The 21142-nt window shown below is 31.2% G+C and overlaps 2 protein-coding genes across 2 annotated transcripts in view; both read left to right on the plus strand.

Moving 5' to 3' along the window:
• LOC130445422 (chaoptin) overlaps nt 1–21142 on the plus strand; it is a 360273-nt gene that overhangs the window by 329755 nt on the left and 9376 nt on the right. The gene's annotated exons all lie outside the window — the stretch shown is intronic.
• On the plus strand, nt 4464–8154 carry LOC130445414 (aldo-keto reductase family 1 member B1-like). Its single transcript, XM_056781020.1, has 2 exons — nt 4464–4563; nt 7104–8154. The coding sequence occupies exon 2, from the start codon at nt 7114–7116 to the stop codon at nt 8059–8061; it is 948 nt and encodes a 315-aa protein (XP_056636998.1). The 5' UTR covers nt 4464–4563; nt 7104–7113; the 3' UTR covers nt 8062–8154.

Consider the following 21142-nt stretch of genomic DNA (forward strand, 5'->3'; position numbering starts at 1 on the left):
CTAATCATGTTTTAACCATTAGGTTTTTATAAGAACATAACTAATTTGTACTAGTTTAATGTTGTCTGAAATTTCGTGGAAAATGAAGGTGACGCAAGTCTTTTCAGGAAAATGTTTTTAATTATGCTGTAAGTAAGAGAAAAACGCATTCACAACTTGAAAGACAAACTTTTTAGAAGGCTCTCAAAAAATTGATGAATTGCTTCATCTATCTCATCCTGCGTAGATACCATGTAAATGTTGCTTCATGTTGAAGAATAACCAGGAATCATACATAGCAAAATAAGGAAAATAGGGTAGATATCCATTAATTGACATGTTAAAGTAGAGTTTGTAAAGATGCGTTTTCGTTGTGCAACCTCAACCCTCGAATATTGACTAGCTCAAGAACTGCAATTTATCATTTTGTGGTGTACCAATTTGCTGTAAGTCGTCAATATTCAAGCGTAATCTAATAAACTCTCATCACCTATTCCCATCCTAATTGTGTTGGGAAAACAGCATCCTGTATACTTTGGAAATTTTTTCAAATTAATCTTCTTTATAAACATTTACTTTCATTGTATTAAAAAATTTTTGGGACAGAATGGAAATTAGCTCTTCTTAAATTTCTTTTCTCCTTTCCACATTCCATTCTTCATAACGTTATCTTTTATTGCGTTAAGATTAAACATGGTTTTCACAATATTTTATCTACAATGAAAATTGTACAAATCAAACAAATTACAAATTTAGTTACAAGATATTGAAGAAAAATAATTTCAAATAAGTTCACTGCTAAAAACGTGATATTCAAATTAGTGAGTTTTGTTTACCATCTCGACTGACAACGTTTGACTGCTGATACTACTCTAAAATAATCATAATTATGAGAACAATTAACTTTTGTTTAGTTGAAAAACAATTTATATTTACTAATACTACCTTTATGACTAAGACTAATCATCTGTGACGAAATGATTAAAATATACTATTTCTACGGTGGAAATATGTACATAAACTCTATGGAAAACGCATGATTTTCACAAATTTTGGTAATATGACCGATATTATGGGGTATTTGTCTCAAGTTAACAGGATCGTGTAATCTCTTCAATAATTTATATTTTAACCTAAATTGTATAAAAAGATCTCGAGAATTATATTTTTCCACGCCAGAAAACTGTGTCTTAAAAATCCTTTCATTTATCATATTTATAACAAAATAAGAAAAACTGAATAGTACTACAATTGAATAAACAACTTTATAACCTATTGAATGAATTATTCCATGTTTTGAAATTTTCTTATTTATTTCAAAATATCCCTAACATTGTGTTTACAAAAATATGGTTGTTTTCCTAGCATTCTACATATTATTTCGATTTACCTCTTCTAATTAAAATACTGTCAAAGCTGCGTCTTCATAGTTCAACGTCTTTGATTATTTTGTTTGCGTTTGGAATTTTCTAGATCATAAATTCTAAATGTTATTGAAAGAATTCAAACAAACTCGTGCCGGAAGATACACTTCGATGCTTGTGTCATGCCAGAAGACTATCTACTTTTTTTTATTAGACAAGAAGTTTCATATTCAGTTAATATCCTAAAAGATCTGATATAATATTACGTGAAGCTGATTGAAATGTTATCATACTATGATTTCGATAATATTATTAGTTATTATTCGATATGAGAATGTCACAAAATTTTCTTATGTTTCAAATGAGAAAACATGGATTGCAGATACTACTAAGTACAAAACCACCTTACTTAAGAGAATCATATCCCTAATATTTACAAAATATGAATGTATAAGCCGAAATAATTGAGACCTTTTACAATGAAGGTAACGTATTACAACTGATTACAGTCTTCTGTGGTACTCGATGACTTCTCATCCCCCGCGAAAGTCAGTGCGCATGCGATCGATCCCTACACTGATTCAGAATCAGACCCGGGAGCAAATTTTGTTGACACCAAGAAAAGATTGTGTATGAAAATAATCAGTTTGCTCATTCGGCTCCTATCCAATTTCTATATTGCAAGATGCAAGATTGCATTAGATTTTAAGACATAGTAATTTTGTTATTCTATTATTCTATTCTATTATTCTATTTTTTCTTTCACGCGAGACAAAACAATAGTCTTTTTCTGACGCAAAGTTTGGTGGGGCTATTTTAAATATTATCACAGAATAATTTAAATATTTTCTAAAGACATCCCATTTTCTAGACTTTTTAAAAGGAGTAGGATTACCAGATCAGCTGTAAATACTGGGTTCTCCAGTATCGCAGCAAGAAAGCGGATCTTTTGGGTCGAAGTATATACGAAACGCCAAATCCATCCATACATACAAAAATAAGTCCTAAAATTTTTATATACCAGAGCTAAAACAAGTTTTCCGTCTTTTTTATAACCATAAGCTGGCGAGAACAAAGAAGGAGATTTGGACAGACCAATTGTACTAAAGATAACATAAGATTTTGGCCAACGTCAGAAACTTTGTTTTACTTTAATTTGAAGAATATCTTCGTAACGGATTTAATCGAAAATACGATTTTGGATTTTTTAATCTACTAAGAAGAAGCAGGTTGTGTATTCTCAACAATTCAATTTGCAACTTACAAGGTGTATAGTGTAGTTTATTGTGAATTCCAGTGTGATTGTAAATTTGGAAGGACCATATAAACGCCAAAAAAAGGTTAATGAAAAAACTTCAATGATGAATTTGACCAAATCAGTTGAGTGAATGTGTTAATGATACAGTGGAATTAGCAGTACCTACGCTTGGTGTTGAGTAATCTACGATTTTTATAGTTTTTACAAACAACACGTGAAGCTCCAGTAAAAACAAAATTTCCAAAAAAAGTGTATGCGGTTTTTTTAGAAAAGCATTTTCGAGAGTAGACAAAGTTCTTAGCACGGTTTGAGATGATAAGAATAACCTTCAATTGAGCCCAAGAGCACAATGAAAACTTTTTTGAAAAATAGGTTTTCGCTGGAAAAAGCATTTTAGAAAGTCTACTTCAATAGATAGGAGAATTATTGTATTATGGAGAAGAAATTACCCAAGGACCAAACAAAAAATGAAAAGCCAAAGAAGATAAATATTTAATTTACACGAAGCATGGGTAGAGGAGAGATATAACCAAAATTTTGCAAAATGAAGTCGAAGACAAGCTTTTTAAATAATCCATCTACTGATTGGAATCCATTAGAGACGGAGCGCAGACTGATACACTCAAACGGTTTTGTTTTGTTAGAAGTGTTTTATTGTCTTTCGAATCTACTCGTACCGATCACTACCATGAGAACATGAATGCTGATGTTTTTAAAGAATTGTTCGAACAACTAACTGTATTCTTTATGTTCCCTTTATGAAGAGAATTTCAAAAAATTGTAGTAGATATTGCTGATACAAAAAGAAGCTTCAAGAACAGAACATATTCATTATATTTGTACAAATGATATTTCATACAAACATACTCGAGGTATAACTTCAACTGTAGAAAAAGTAGTGATAGACCTAGAGATTACAAATGCTCCATTATTTTAATAGTGTTTTACTTATAAAAATAGGCTGTAAAAATAGTTGAGGCTGGCACTCTCATTAAAAAATTTTTAAACGAATTTGTTATAATCGCTTCAAATTACTTTCTTTTAAAACATTTACTCGATTATCACAAAACTAATAATGACTAGATACATTGAAATGAAATATTTTTTTGCTTCAGAAAAATAACACCATCCAATTAATTAAGAAATCGAAATAACATATTCTATGTTGGTTATTTCATGATTTCCCATCTCAAATTTTTTATTTTTTATGAATATGAGGGTTGTATGCAATGTTTTCAACCTAAACATAAAGATGTCAGCACTTATCAATGTAAATGGAAACTGAAAACACTGAGTATCGAACTTTCATAAAATATTTCCATTTCGAATTGGTTACCCACTCACAGTATTAATCATATATGGCTACCACCAACGAAAGACGGCAAATACTATTTGGAAGCAGCATCGCTGAAAACACGTATAAGCTATGAAAAATAAGAATGATTATGTAAAAAAAAATTCTTCTTTCTTTGTTAAACCAGGAAACTCTCAGACAAACCTCGTAAAAGGAATATGGAAAACTGAGCAGGTGATAGCGACCAGAAAAAGACAAGATATAATTTTGTTTTGTCAATTTCAATTTTAATCAATAGAGAAACTTCTGTTGAAAAATTTTCTTGATTAATCTAATGGTGATAATAAACTTATTTCAAATGTAATACAAACATTCCTTGATCTTTTTGAACTTGAGCAATCGATAACTAGTTAATTATTTCTGTTTCTATTCATTATTATATAGAGGGACATTCATTCACTGCTCATGTTTCAAAGTCGCTTATCTTTAAATTTTGTATTGATGAAACGAAAAATAACTATTCGTTTTTGAACAGTTCACTCCATCTCTAGCTAAATCTATCGAGTTACTTTAACTTATTACATCGTCTCTACACTATCAGTATTCATAGTAGGTTAAGGTCAACATATACAAATTGCTCTGGAACAAAATACTGCATCTATTTTCAGGTAATTTGTTTATATTATTATGTTTTTAGGAATCGGAGTTACATATACAATGTAACAAAAAAACTTGGACCTTTTTTGTAGTATATTTCGGATATATTAATAAAATATGTAATAAATGTATATAGTAATTGTTTTGATTATTATATACCTGTTAAATTTCCTCGTACATTTACAGAGATGTTTGAGTGTCAAATTTCCCAAGGTCGAATTCATAAAACTGTTCAAATTTATTATTCACTTACACTATAATTTAATATATTAGCCTCCGTTGCGTATAAGGAAATAATAATTTCATGAGCTGGATATCATTGATATTATTATTACTTTATGAAAAAAAATTATTTCAAAAAGCTGTAGTCATTGCATCGATATTCAAAATTTCAAATATTAGAAAAAAGTGGAGTAAAACTCAAAGTCTAACGATTTCAGTAATTTAATTTTATCACATCTAAGTTTTTTATAACTGCAATGGCTTTTTTGTATTTGGCATATACAGATTTGAAGAAAATTTTTAAAGTTACAATTGGAGAAACTTTAGTTGTCAGCCACGAGTGTTCCAGAATACAGCCAGAAACAAACGGGCTTATAATTTTATTCAAAATGCTATATTTCAATAACGAACAAATTTATAGAGGACAAAAATTTTTTCTTAGAACACTTAAATAAATCACATTTAAATTATAGGTTACCTACTACTTCTCATGAAGAGTTACTAAAATTGGGTAGATTTGACATGGAACCATCTTGGACACAAATCACATCCAACATTTTCAACTAATCGTCCTCGACATCGCTATCTAGTTGTTCACTACATGTATCACATTTTTCTTTACATTTAACCGCTCTTGTGCCTTTTGATTTGGAATTTTTCTTCTTCTTCTTCAACTTTTTTTCAATTTTCTTCTGAGCACATCGTTCTTGTCTCTCATTCATCTTTCCATCTTGTTTTCTTCTTCTTTTGGCTTCTTTTCCTGCTTCTGCCTCAGGTAAATTGTAGAATACTTAAGAAATTGCTGCTGGAGCTGTATCTCTTGATGTTTTCCTTGATTATTCCTTTGGTTTCAAACGATTTGACGAAAATAGATGAGTATCAATATGGTTATCTTCTGCTTTATTCATCGTTATATTTTATAAAATCTCGATTTCCTCACAACTATAAATCTCTACTTCTGGCGTTTTGCTTATTATTACTTGACTATCTTCTAAGTTATCACAGTTTTCATCTATCAACTTCTATGAGATCATTAGTGACAGGTTTTGAAAGAATAACATCACCTCTTGACTCTACATTTGGTACCTCTGTTATATTGTCATTACTATCACAGTTTATTATCAGTTTCCACATCATATTCACTCATCTTCTGTGTTCATATTCAAACTCAGATCAAATAAGGAATCATCTTCCATTTTCTCTTCAGTGTTAGTTTTTTCTTTTTCTTAGAATCCTTTTTCAGTTATCTCATACATTTCATATTCTATGCCGGGGGTATACAATGTTTTATTGCCTGAAGTTCTTGAATGACATTGTCAATTCTTTATTCTGCATTTTAAATAATACTTTTTGTTTTGTTTTTGATATTTCGCAATGAGCAGCCAAAGCCATATTCAGATCTTCGATTCGGTTTCTCACACACTTGTATAGTCAACAGCATCAGGACTAATTAGATACAATCCGCAATTCATAAAACCATCGATAATAGAATTTGGTAGTGAGCTGCTTTCAGGTTGGTTAGGTATTAGAAGTAGAATTGGAAGGTAATGCGTAGAATATTATCCCATTGTTCCTGTTAAATTCACTCAACTCCATCGTTAAATGAGAATTATCTCCGTCAATCAGTAACAGTACTTGTTTCGTTATATCATCTTTTTCAAACCATTCGTCACATACTCGTAAAGGATATTCTTACGCATCCAGCCACTCTCAGATTTACCCAAGTACCTGAAGGTATGCTATCAACCACCTAACATATGGAAAAACCACCATTGGATACACAGTTTTCCCATTTATGGAAAACACTTTCAACACTGTAATTGTCTCTTTTTCGTTACCCTTTTAAATTTCTTCTAAATTTTTCCAACCTTTTAGTGCTAGAAACTTTCCTGTTTTGTACGTATAGAGAAACTTGGCTTATCACCATGGAATATTCTTACAGGATATTTCAAAATATCGGAAACATTCTGTTTTTTAAATACTTTTCAAGTTCAGAGAAACATTTTCGTAAGTAAGCTTCTCTGAAAGACCACTCTGGATTTCCTTCCTTAAATGGCGTTTTTCTTTCTTGTTTAATTACAATATATTGAACAGTATTTACTATTTTTTCAGAATTGTTTTCGCAAAAGTTGTTATAAAGATTCAACAGACATTACAATGTAGGTGTGCTTGTTTATTTTATATAATTTCAGAATTCATGGCAACATTTCTACCATGATTCCTGCCGAGTTAAATATTTGAAAATATTTTGAAAATTAATTCAAATTGATGGAATATCTTTTTATTTTTCCGGTAATCACATTTTATCAAATGCCCATTTCGTTTTCAGACATAATAAAATGGCAGTACCTCTAAAAAAGTTGAATAATGGAACATATTGTCCCAGCTTCGGACTTGGAACGTGGTTAGCAGCTCCTGGAGAAGCAAAGGAAACTATAAAAACAGCAATAGATATTGGTTATAGATTATTTGATTGTGCTTGGGTGTATGGAAACGAGAAAGAAATAGGTGAAGGTTTACAAGCAAAAATTTCAGATGGTACAGTTACCAGAGCAGATCTATTCGTAGTTACAAAACTTTGGAACGTATTTCATGAAGAAGACAAAGTTATTCCTGCATGTAAGGAATCGTTGAAGAATTTGGGACTCGAGTATATTGACCTGTATTTGATTCATTGGCCTTGTGCTACCATTTGCAAAAAATTCGACAGCAGTTTGCCATTTAAAGGTTCAGAAAACATCGAATATGATTTTTGCAAGACATGGAAAGCCATGGAGAACTGTGTCAGTCTTGGTCTGGTAAAGAGTATTGGATTATCGAACTTCAATTCTGAACAAGTTGCCAGAATCATGAAGTCATGTTCTATAAAACCCGTTATGAATCAGATAGAAGTGACACCTTTTCTCAACCAAAAGAAATTAATAACAATTTGCAAAGACCACGATATCGAGATCATGGCTTACTCTCCATTGGCTTCTCCAGCTCGTCCTTGGGCTAAAGAAGGTGATAAGATGCTATCGTTGGAAGATTCAAAGCTTTTATCTATTGGGAAAAAATATAGGAAGACTACTGCACAAGTAGTACTCTGTTACGTGTACCAACAGGGTACTATACCAATTCCTAAATCCTCTAATCCAGACAGATTGAAACAAAACATAGATATTTTTGATTTTATGTTATCCGAAGAAGATTTGAAACTCATAGATACTTTTAATTGCGGAATTAGAATGTGTCATGCTGAAGAATTGAAAGATAATTCTGAATACCCATTTAATTTAGTAGAATAAATATTTATTTGTTTTTTCTAAGTAATGATTTGAATTTACTATCTATACTGTGTATGCAGCAATACTTTGTAATAAATACTAGATAAGTACATAGATCCCTTTTGTGTGTTCAAAATTTATTACATATATGTTGAAATATCACATTAACATTCAATTTATAACGAACAGAAAAAAAAACAAATTTCATCAAGGTATTCATACAGGATACATTATACTTTTTGTCCCTGTCCCAACACATCGTTTTCCTACCTTATCTACTACAATTTATAACAATGCTCATATTTTTCTAATATTCTTATTGGAAAACTTCAGTCTTAGTTAGATCAAACGAGTGTAAGCATCTTAAAATGTGTCTTCATATTTGTCGATTTGTATTCTATCATATGTATTATTAAGAGAACTGTGAGAGATGATTGGGAGTAGTAGTTTCAGGTCAACCAGTTTAATTGAAATCTTATATTTTCAATTGCTTCAATTGGTAAATTATCCTCATAGTTAGTGTCTTTATATCTGTAGGTATACGCTGGTAATATAAACGTCTATTACTCTGGTTTACAATTCTCCTACATATGCTTAACTGAGAGGATACCATTCTTCAGAAAAAACCTTTTTGTACTATCGGAAATGATGGTCATGGAATGCGGGGTGTTGTCAAAATTTGTTTCAAATCTATAGCAGACACTAGCTCTAAATGCTGAGCCTGGGCCGATCTTAGGATGTCGACTGCCCTCTTTAGAAGGCTCAATATTCTTACAACTACTTATCGCTGACATAAACTCATATACCCATCAAAACGATAAGTAAACTATAAAACTACGACTAACAGTTTGTTTTTTAGCCAGCAACGTTATAATGATTGAAGACTAACAAGTTACTGAAAAAATTTAGAAAAAAAAATAGACATTTTATAATTAGAATCAACCTTTCTGACATTCTGCGAAGAAAATTTGTTGATAATTTCAGTGAAATAAATTTTTTGAGCTAATTCTACTTAGAATGAGACGATGGTCAAATCCGTCAGCCTTTTTTGACTCCTATTATTATTGGTAATTTTTTATAATTTTTAGTTTACTGCGACTTTGCCTGTCACAGAGTCAAGTACGGTTGAGAAAATTCTTGATTCTGCTATTGACTATAAGTTCCAATATTTCGGTTGGCTTCTTTTCACCAGGAAAAAGAACTTTGACTGAATCAATTCCATTAAAAAGTTGTATACGTCTTTGACGGTACTTTCTTCCTCATGTACCTGTAACTTAATATCTAAATCTATGCTGCCAAATAATAAGGTAAATCTTTCATTTAGAGAGAAATTTGCATCTGATACAGCACAGCATTTATATTCAAAGAAGCCTTTTACTATGGAAGCCTCTATCACGAATTTTGTTATCTAATTAAGAATATGTATAAATACTAGAAAATAATGGATCATCATATTTTGCTCTACTCTCGATATTTCTCAAGCTTTGCTGTCAAGAAAGACATTAATATACATAAGTATTTTGCTTCATTTATAAAATTAGATACGGCCTGCGAAGTCGCATGTACGATCAACCCTGGGCTGAGCTATCTCTGGCACTGTTTTATTAAACATGTTTTTCCTGTTAATATGTAGTAGACAATAATTTTATCAATAATGCGATATCATATGTTAACAGATCTGGAATTTTTAGTCCATGAATTTTCGTTTCATAGATTTCTGTTTTCTCATTTACTTTTCTTTTTTCTCTTGAATACTCTTACTAATGAAAACCTTGTATCTGCTTTTGGTTTCCACGAGATATTTAAGGTGTATACTGGCTCCTTCTCAGTACTCTGGAAATTTTGAAATATCCCATATTACAAGTTCATGTGACATTTTCAGTGAACCATTTTCTAAGATAAGTTTTTATGTATACGTATTCTAATAAAATACTTTCAACTCTCGGCATTTCATAAAAAAAATATTAATTACAGGAAAATAGTGTTTTTAAGTGCCATATCCTACGCTTCTTTTAGTTTACTTGGTAAATAATCAAAAATTTATGTTTACTCAGAGATAGTCAGAATACAACGACTTATATTGTCTCACAGCACCTTTTTTGTTTTTATTGTTCTCCATAAAGTGAAAATATTTTACCCTGTATATATTTCGTTTTTTAAAAAAATTTGTTGATATAGTATACCTACCTATAACTTTTCTCTAATTTTTTTTATATATTTATTGACGGAAATGCCAAATTATGGTAAATAACTCGATACACACCTATAACATTCGCCGTTTTTGTGTGTACTCGTATATTCTAAACTGGTTCCTCGATTGTACAAATTACTTCACATATTCAGATAAATCATTAATATTTCTCAGTCCCAATTCCTACTAACTGAAACTTGTGCATAGAACTTTGAAATCAACTATTTGAATATTAAAACTATTTCCCATTATTAAATTCCATTTAACTATATTATTTATTTCAATCCTGTCATATTTTCCATTAAGATGAAGAACAATTGATAAAATTCCTTTCAGAACGAGATTCAATGAACAAGGAATGTCAATTTTTACAACATCATAATTATCAAATATAATATTATCAACATAATAGATATTTGATGATATTAGAAAAAACATCTGATTTGAGCTTGCAAACATGTGGCATTTAAAGGTTGTTATAATTTTTTTCTGAGTTTCCTCATGCGAAGTATTCAAATATTTCTTTTTCGGATGAAGTCCGAGACGATGTCATTAAAACGAAGGAATCATAATGAAATATGTACATCTGGAAAAAGGTGAGTTTGTATCTTTCTCATTTTCAATTCAAATTTAATTCTGGATTTTATGATATATCATTAATTTATATCAAATAGGAATGCAAAGAATAATGAACAAAATGAAGTTAATAACAGTTGCCCCGGCGGTAGAGCGACAGCAACATTGTTGGAGATGATAGATACATAGATATACGACATCTATGTCCACATAATAACATCTCTTTGAGCATATCCAAACAATACATTGAGGAGATAGTTCTAAATAAAGTTTGTTATAAAGGAAGGGTCTATATCATCTATGATAGCTATAACGTATTCATTGATACCTTACGTAATTCATTTGTGATGTATGTATATTAGTTGCTGAGAATAATCATTAGATGAGAGCAGTACAATAATTAATTATGCATCAAATATGAATAGTTTTGTAAGCTGCATGATGGATAGATTAATCTAACCGATGTAATGAGCAATTTTTAAAAAAAGGATCTGTCTATTCTGTAAGGATTAAACACATTGTTTAATACAAATCGATATTACATTGTTTAAAGTTACGAAAAACGTTTATCTATGGTTACAGAAATACAGGAGAATGTGACTAGTTCATATTGTAGTAAACAAACGATTCGAGAAAGTCCCATTTAGTTGATACGTTAGTTTAACTTCATGCTCTCAGCCTGAAGTGAATAGAGTGGCTTCAAGGGCACTGTAGCCGGTCTCAAGCCCACAGAAAGGAGTAGAGTTGGTGGACACGGCTAGGAACCTACCCACTGTAATAGAGATTTAATGCTCAAAGTACTACTAATAGAACCTCGGAAACCTGATGGGCTTTATAGGGTAACGACACGGTGAGAAAAAGGAAAAAACAACTATGGAAATCGCAAAAAATACGAATTGGAATTTGCAATATATTATCATGGAACAGCAGAGATCGAGATATTATCGAAATATGTACATTATCGGGATTGGAAAAAAAAAGAAAAGTTTCCCAATCTATATACTGTTTTATAGCGAAAGAGAGAAGAGCCATAGAGCACAAGCCCTAGTGGGCATCCTAATACACGATAATGTTGAAAACGATATCGATAAAGTGAAATACATAAAAAGTAATATCTCTTAAAGATGAAACAACGAAAACGTTCTTCATCAGTAGATACAAAAAAAACTAAAGAAGAATGCACTACCTTTTTTTTAAAGAACTGCAGCCGTAATGAATGAAATACCTAAAGAAAGATCTTTATAATATGAGATTTCTACTCCAGGTTTAGAAATACAATTCTGTCTGATACAAATGAGAATCACAACAAATAGATTAAACTAAAAAATGGCCTACAACCTTATAATGTATGAAAAAGATGCCGAGCAAATGTGGAAAAGGATTCAAACGAAAATAACAAAGAGTACCACGGAAGCACTCGGAATTGGAAGTGGAGCACAAACGCAAAGGAGAACAAAAGAGAATTATTTACAGACGGAGTAAAAATATAAGCAATGCAAAAAAGAAGCATACATCAAATATAAGAGCAGAAGAAAATATAGAGTGGCTAAAAACAGAGTAAATTATGCCATAAAAGAAATAATCAAGACGTACTTGGACAATTTCTTTGCTAATATGGAACATGACCTATATGGAGGAAAAGGAAATTTGGAACAAACTAAGAGACAGAAGAAGAGCAGTCAACAAAGAATTACAAATACACATCAAAGAAATCAGAAACGTACGTTAGAGACCTACATGCATCACGAGCAAGTGATATCGAAGATTACACAGACAATAACTACACAGGAGGAACTAACAGGGAAATAACATAACACACGGAGAACTACATGAGGCACCAGCAAAATTGAAAAGCAGAAAAACCACTGTCCCTGAACGAATCGTTAACGAAATATTCAAGTACGAGGAACCTACGATCAGATAGTCGAGATAAAAAAATTATCTCGACTCAAAAACTACCTACTAATTGAAAAAATAGCATCACAATTCCAATATACAAAAAGAAAAATGATCCAGAAAATTATAGAATTGTTTCTTTGCTAAACAGCGTAAGTACGCTGCTGAGCAAAATCATCATAAAATAAGTAATTAATAGAATAAATATAAGCGAAGAACAACATGGCTTCGGAGAATATAGATCAACAATAGACGCAATTTTCATCATCAGACAAATGATGCAAAAATTCGTTTAATATCAAAAACCACTGTTTCTTTGTTTTGTCAATCTTGATACATTTCAAATAACCAACATCATTGATATACTTCGGGAGCACAGCACACTCGTAAATTATATAAACGTTATAAAAAAGCTCATTCTTGTTCAATTTTATTATGGATAAAATATTTAATAGCCGTAATCTTGATAGCCCATAACGAGGATGATTCACATATGTATAAGACCTATGCTTTGACAGATCTGAGAATTTAGAATATAGTACGATTCAGGAGATCGAGACGACGATATGGGTGACACCACGTCGATAGAATGACGTAGATTGATGGGCTAAATGGGCAAAGGATGAGAAACCAACTTCTCCTAGACTTTTCGGCCGACCTTTCAAGAAATGGCACGGAAGATGGACATCTACTTCTCAAGTATAGTAGAAGAAACAAGAGTATGTCTTAAGAAAAGTAAAAGAAGAAGTACAACGCGTCCTTTATAGGAAGTAACTTTAGAACGGGAGATACATACTCAATACATATTTTTTTACTTTCTTTCTCACTAGTTATACTTTATGATAAAATATACTAATGCATGTTCAATGATCTTTAACACTCCATTCTTAGATTTTTTCACTTTTTATTACCATCAGATATATTCATTCTTTTTCTCGTTTTTGCCTCAATTTGCCAGTCTATCATTCCCACTTCTCTCAAAGCTTTCCTAGCCTTCTCCAACTGTTTTTTCCTTTCCTTCTTCTTTTTTTCAATACCCAACTGTCCTCAGTAATTATACCTATATATTTCAACAATCTCGGTCTCTGTGCTTCAATTAAGACAAGTGTAACATATGTTATTAAAGACTTTGGTGGTACAGACAAATGTTCACTTAGAAATACATTGTATTCAATAATAAGATCACAATGAAAGTTTCTGATCCGCTATGGTACCATCCCATGCCAAATTTGACAGAATTATGAAATGATACGAAATAATAGGTGTGTGAATTTTCTGTCTGTATCACACAAACAACATACTTTCTTCCATCTACGTATTTATTTTTTATTTACCTACATTATATAGCATTTCTAAACCTTCATATATTCATAACTCAATTTTCAAAACAGTAAGTTGGACGCCCTTTACCTTGAATTTTCTTATGAAAATATGATATAACATATATTATTCGTGAAAAATTTGATTCTATCCCTTTATTGCAGCGTACTCTATTCTTAAAACCCTTAATATCTCAAATAAAGATTTCAAAAATCACCGAAATTAGATGATTCCATTGAAACTTCCCAATGCGGTTCCACTACATCCCATATATATAACAAGCCCGTTAGTCTAAAATAGGCAATGAGAGGCTTTTCGAACATTAGGACCCAATAAATTCACTGAGTATTAGACTAGAAGAAAATAGGAGTACTAATAGAGAGAACCGCCAGGAGAAGACTCCAAGACCTTAGAGAGCTGATGAACTACACAAAGAAAGGATACTTCAGGTATCCAAGGTCGAGAAAACAACTGAACCACGACCAGCAGTGAATACACCAAAAATAATAAAGAAGAGGGATCATCTATTAGGGTGCAGTTCAAACTTTGGATCGGCAAAATCTTGAGTAGGGATAGCTTTAGCAAGTTAATCTACTCTTGACGTCTTTTTTATTTGTATTGAGTCTGCTAAGCATTTTATCTTCATAGATACAAAGAAAAACACGAACCACAAAGAAAAGATCAAACCAGGAGAAAAAAGGAATAACCCCAAAGAAGAAAAACACTTTCACAAAACCTACGTAAGGGATGCTTTCTGCCTTTCAGGACGGATATTAATCTCTTTGGTAGCAATCAACACAAAAGTCAATAAAATTATTCACCTTTCGAAAAAACTTAATAGTAAGTACCTTGAAAATCTTCGAATAGAAATTATATTCATATGATGAGCAAACATATTTCACCAACAAGTTGGATTGTAATAGTAGAAGCTTCACAAACCCTCTTACAAAGTATCATATTAAATAGTAATGTAAAAAAAGGCTCATAGCAGTGAAGAAACATCCTGTACAATGGAGTTTATAAAAACTATAATTGGAGATGTTAAAATGCCGGTACATTTTGTAGATGAAAAATAGGCGAAGTTAACAATGCTACATCTCAAAAAGAGTATGGAAATTATAAAATATTGATAAAAAATGATTAAACCATAAGTGACCTTTATTAAGACGTATTGTACTTAAGCTTCAATTCATATCTAAATTATTACATATATTGGTAGCACCACAATAAGGAAACAAAAATTGTAGAAAAGGCTAATAGTTTATTTTCAAAAACAACATTTTTTTCACGTTCTCTGGAAATTTTACAAGTTATTAAAATAAAACGTTCAAATATAAAAACAGCATTTCATGCTGCCTCTGATAAACACGCTAAATGAGACGACTAATACCCTAAAACTGTACATGTTCCGTCTCTGCTTCTCCACCACGACAATGACAAATTATTATACTGCAAGATGGAATCTTTTAGCTATAACTCAATGTAGCACACTTTCACCCTAAAAAATTCCGCAGTGAATTGAAGTCCTCCAACTTTCGCTTTGGATGGAAAAATAACATTTTATTTTAAAGTCGGCTTGAAGGCCCTATAGGACTCTTTAGGGATTCTTAGAATTGTCCCTTCGTGTCAGGAGATTCATGTAATAAAATCAACATTTATATATGTAAAGTCAATTGAGTTACATTTTTCATTCGATGTATTCGTATAAGTAATCTAAATGCAACAAATCAAATAAACAATTGAAAATTGGGAAAATGAGATTATACATTTATAGGTAACAGATGTGAGCATAACTTACGATGAAATAATTTTTGTAGCAGTTATCAGTTACGCTGTATCTATTTCAACTGGTATCTTTCATATCCTTATGTATTGAGAGACCATTTTTAGTCTCTCTTCAGTCTGAAGATATAGCCTATTCGCATTGCATGTTAAGAAACAAAATCTTACTCCTATTGAGTTTTGTTTGGAGATAATACAATTACCAAAGAAGTCTCGTGGTATCTCGCCCACTCTCGCTCCTGTGCCTGTTTATCGTACCAGAGTCAAAGTGTTTCAGTATGTCTCGCGAGGGAGTCGATAGCATTGATGTATGTACACTCTCCAGCTCTTCAATGTCCAAGTAACAACTGTGCGGAATGCATTATGATGTTACAGTAATGAATTAAATATACGCAACAATGAAAGCGAATTAAATTTTTTAGAAATATATCAAACAGATCCCATACTATGGGAGCCAAGTCATCAATTTCATAAAGAAAAAAAATTGCATAATGCTTGAATTGGGATATTGGAGCAGACTGATTTTTTTTGGACGAAATGAGGAAACAGAGGGACTATTTGATGGCAACTTACAGAGAAAACCTATGCAAAATTCTATGAAATCTGTTGCAGCATATGATTAAGTTTAAAAACTGATTTTTTTGTAGGATACGTATTATATAAATAGTAATGGATAGCGGATACCGTAATAGCGGAAGCTTCTTCTATTATATGCATCCTCTCGATATTTGCAACGGCAACTGAACAGACGAAAATGAACATGGTAGCGTTCGTTGATGAGAAAGCGCTCGGAGAGAGGTGGTGAGAGCTCTCATTAGTTGAAGAAAGGGATATAAGCGATTTTTGACTTGAAATGAGTCAGTGAATTACAAAAAACATTAAGAAGCTCTTCGACCTCGAAAGCAAATGAAAAAAAGTGGAACGATGTGCGGACATAGCGACCAAGAAATGGTCCCATGGCTTTCTTCTTCAACTTAACGACGCCGTACCTCAGGTCACTTTGGATAAGTATTTTTGACTAAAAGTATTCGAGTCTACCCATATCACATTACTTGGCAAATTAAGCTCTGGCTTTTCAAATAAATAAAAAAAAATGCAAACATTTCTGATGTCGAGAAGAGCTCTACACACAGAAGATTTTACAGAAATGAAACGATGCGGTGGTTTAACGTTGGTATTAGTGCATTGCTAACTTGGTAATACTTTGAATAAGATTATTTTTGTGTTAACTTTAAATTTTCTTATTATTAACTATTTTCCATTGTATGAATATAAAATAAATGAAATATAAAATATTCTTCTGAATACTTAAAATTTTGGGTCCAAATCGGATTGGACGTAAGTAAAAAATGTATATCTTATTTACTGAAGAAACACCCTTTATTCATAAAAATTCGATTGCAAACATGGGAAATACCTTTTATTCTTCATTTTACCAACCACGTCAAATTAACGATGATTTATTCTTTTTTTTTAAATACTCAAGCTTAGGATACTTGGAAATATCTATGTTTTCCTCTATGAAAAAGGTGAATTTTAGCATGGAAGATTTTTGGAGAAAGTTTACCAAAAGCCAATTTTCTTACAGTAGCAGTATTTGTTTGACACCAATTCTTGAAGTATTGATTCGTTTCTTTTTACCCCTGCCTCGATTTTTCCGGTAGCAGCGACAATTTTAAATATTATGTAATAATTGCAATTTCTTGAAATTTTTTGAAAATTAGTATGACGGTGTTCATCAAATAACAATGCGTATGATACTATAGAAATGAATCCATAATTTCATGCGAAGAGAATCGAATTGAATTGATAAAATAATAATTCTGTGAGAAAGACAAAAAAATCTCCCTCTCAATATCGTTCTCGAAGAGTGACTGTTTCTTACAACCCTTGTTATTGAGTGTGACTAGTTATTATAAGGGTAGAAAATTGTTCTCAAAGGCTTACACAAAAATGAAAGGATGACAATATGCTTTAAGAAAACAGGTCAGCTTCCAGCTGGATGATCAAAATATGTATTTAATGCAATTAGAGAGAAAGAATGAAAGTCTAATATTTTTCGAATAATGTAAGTGATATTAAACCAATTCATAAAAACTCAATTTCAATAATGGAAAATATCCAAATATTTCCAAATTTCAATTTTTCTCAATTAGCGAATCTAAAAAAGATCCTTCAATTTCTATAACTTTTTAAATGTCTTGAAAAGGATTTTCCAACATTTGACAGTTAAAAGCAACCACAATGTTGAAGTTAATTTGGCTATCATCCATTCAATCTGCCAATTCTGTTTTGACCAATCCTAATACCTTATAATAACAAATGAAAAAATTATTTTATCAAAATGGATGCTTTATTACCGCGCGCTTTTGCACTCCCTATAATCGTCTCCCCAGAAAAACTTCACAAATTAAGTGCAATGATTCAGTAAATATATAATCAATGTCAACAAATCTCCATTTCTGCCGAAAACATCGCCAGGTGTTCGTGTGAGTGTGTACAAAAATAGAAGGCTTACCAGAACATGAAATTTTGCAAATCCCAACAAATTTTTCATTATTACTGCGCCTACATCGTAGAAAATTCTAGTACTACTAACCTAGAATCTGAAGATGAACGACCCTATATTTTGATGTTTCTTCAATACTCTAGAGCAATTGGATTTTGACCCTTATCTTCCTCGAAAAATAATCATTAGCAATGACGTCCATCTATGGTTCAATGTCGAATTTAGGACGATATAAATCCATATGAGTTCCAATTCGGAAAAAAAATTATTCTTTGATATGTATTTTAAGCTTACGGAGTCATCCGTTCATAATTATTATTTGAGAACGACGTTGGCTAGGCCGTTAATATTAACAGCGAAGATTACTTCTTCTCACATCTATGAATACTAAGCATTTTGCTGACCACTGGGTCAGTTTTTTCATTGAAATGATGCTCTGGTATGAGCCGTTTAGAACCTAAATCATCATGACACAGCAAAAATATAAACCAAAGACTTAGCATGGAGAAAGTATAATTTTTGAATCATGAGTAAATTTTTAATTATCCACACAGTAACTTATTTGTTGTAGAAAAGCTGATCGTTTTCTGTCAGTCATTACTATATTGATATTTGTGTTGGACAGCATTAACCCTGATTGACCCCCGTTTTTCATATATATATATATATATATATATATATATATATATATATATATATATATATATATATATATATATATATATATATATATCACAGTTTTTTTCCGTGTCAAATAAATAAAAACACCACGCATATGAGAACGTCACCTGCGTGAAAAAATATCCACCAGCATACATAATTTCTATTCATTATATTAATGTTATGTACACTTCAGTGACATATTATAGCAGTACGTGACTACCGTCTAGCTAGAGCCGGAAAGCAGTTAAATTGGAGAGTTGTATTATCTAACCTCCCGTGACGACATTTAACATTTTTTTTGTTGGAAAATATACATTTGTTAGGCTGTTAAAAATTCGTGAAACATTCATAAACAAAAAATTATATTTTTCGATTTTATGATTTATGATAGTTAGTAAATAAAAGAAAATTGAAACAAAAAAGAAAATGAAAAATGTTTACAAAAATGTTTAAATGTTTACACTCGTCTATGTAGAAGTACTTGGCTTTTGAAACACATTGAGCGAATTACTTTTATAACATGTGATAGTATCATCTAAAATAATGCTTAAGTATATTATTCTCAAATTATCCTTATTGAAGTAAGAAAAGAATAAACACTACGTCTCCTAAATATCAGTATTAAATCATTCATTCCATGTTTTTATCAATTATAAAGGTTTATACTACATAAATAACTATCTTGTTCTGATTGTATGTATGTCGCTTATTTTATCAATTGTTCCCAAATTCACTTATTTTATATATTTCCTATATTTTATTCTCATTCAATTTCTTATATTGCATTATCCATTTCCTTATCTCTTCTCATTTTCTCCGATTTGTTTTTTTTTAATACATAATTCTCGTTTTTAGCAAACATTAAACTTTCGATTACATTAAATTTTTCATTAGTTTTGTTTATGCGGCATAAATTAACGAAAGAGCACATAAAGCTTATAACTCTGGACTGCGAGCAGTATAAATCTAACCGACTTATGGTTGAATAGGTTTCCAGCTGTTTAATATTTTAACATAATTTTCCTTATCATTGATGCGAGAATAGATCCAAAGAGAACTAAACTCTTAGATTTAATATTAAAGATAGAATGAGTTTCGAGAGCTTGCTCAAATGGTCCTGAACACCGAATAGAGATAGAGAGAACATCGGTATATCACTTTCTATTTTTCTCTATTATAGTCTGATTGGATCACCAAGATGTAAAGTCTTGAGTAGTAGCGAAGGAGGAGGAAAATAACAAGGTTTGATTTTATGAGTAAAATATTGTTAACAGATACGCTTCCTCTCTCTTCTAATAGTACAAGGCCACTTACATTCAAGTCTCTCTATCTTAAATATTAACTCCATGACTAAACTTCCAAATAAATGAATTATGTTACGTTGCTTTTAAGACGGGTTTCACAAAAATTCCTTCAACTGATTCGGATTAAAAGGTTAAAAGCTAACGGCACTTCAATGCAAGATTATTTCATTCATTATTATAAAACCAGAATCATTATCACTACCTATCTGCATAAATGTTTTTTCTCACATGAATTTGATCTAAAATTCTATATAATATACTAAAATTATCAATTTCAGAATCCAAGCATGTGAGTAGAGAATATTTTATACCGTATAGAAATATAACAAACTACTTCCCAAGAAATTCTGACACGTTTTGTGGACTTGTTTGACCTCTTTAAATAAATAAAAAAAACTTTTCCATATCATACGTTGGAATGTTTACCATTTCAGATAAAAATATGTAGAGACCATAAAACGTTGGTCGGAAACGGGGTTACGCTACATTAGATGAATAGATGTACGTACGTTTATATTTTTACAAATGGTCGGAACTCTGGAGACAACACGGGGTTGCAACACAAAATTCATGTACATATAACAGAGAGTTAACAATGTGATTTAGGGCAGAGATATTCATATTCTCTCTGCTTTACTTTGTCTCTCAAATCTATTGTTATCGGATTCATATGACAGTTTGTGGATACGTGTTATATACAAACGAACGGTAAGATTTTAAATAAGAGTTGTATAGTAACGATTGTTTTCTTAAGTTGAATATAAATAATTTCATTCAATTGTATTCGATGAGACTTATCTAAAGTTACATTGGGTATCAATTAGAGATTATATAGTAATTAGCAAATATGCTACAATTTGA

This window comes from Diorhabda sublineata, chromosome 1 (assembly GCF_026230105.1).
Source record: "Diorhabda sublineata isolate icDioSubl1.1 chromosome 1, icDioSubl1.1, whole genome shotgun sequence".
In the NCBI taxonomy this organism is placed as follows: Eukaryota; Metazoa; Arthropoda; class Insecta; order Coleoptera; family Chrysomelidae; genus Diorhabda; species Diorhabda sublineata.

Coding starts and splice junctions, on each gene's coding strand:
- LOC130445414 (XM_056781020.1), top strand. CDS start 7,114: ATGGCAGTACCTCTAAAAAAGTTGAATAATGGAACATATTGTCCCAGC.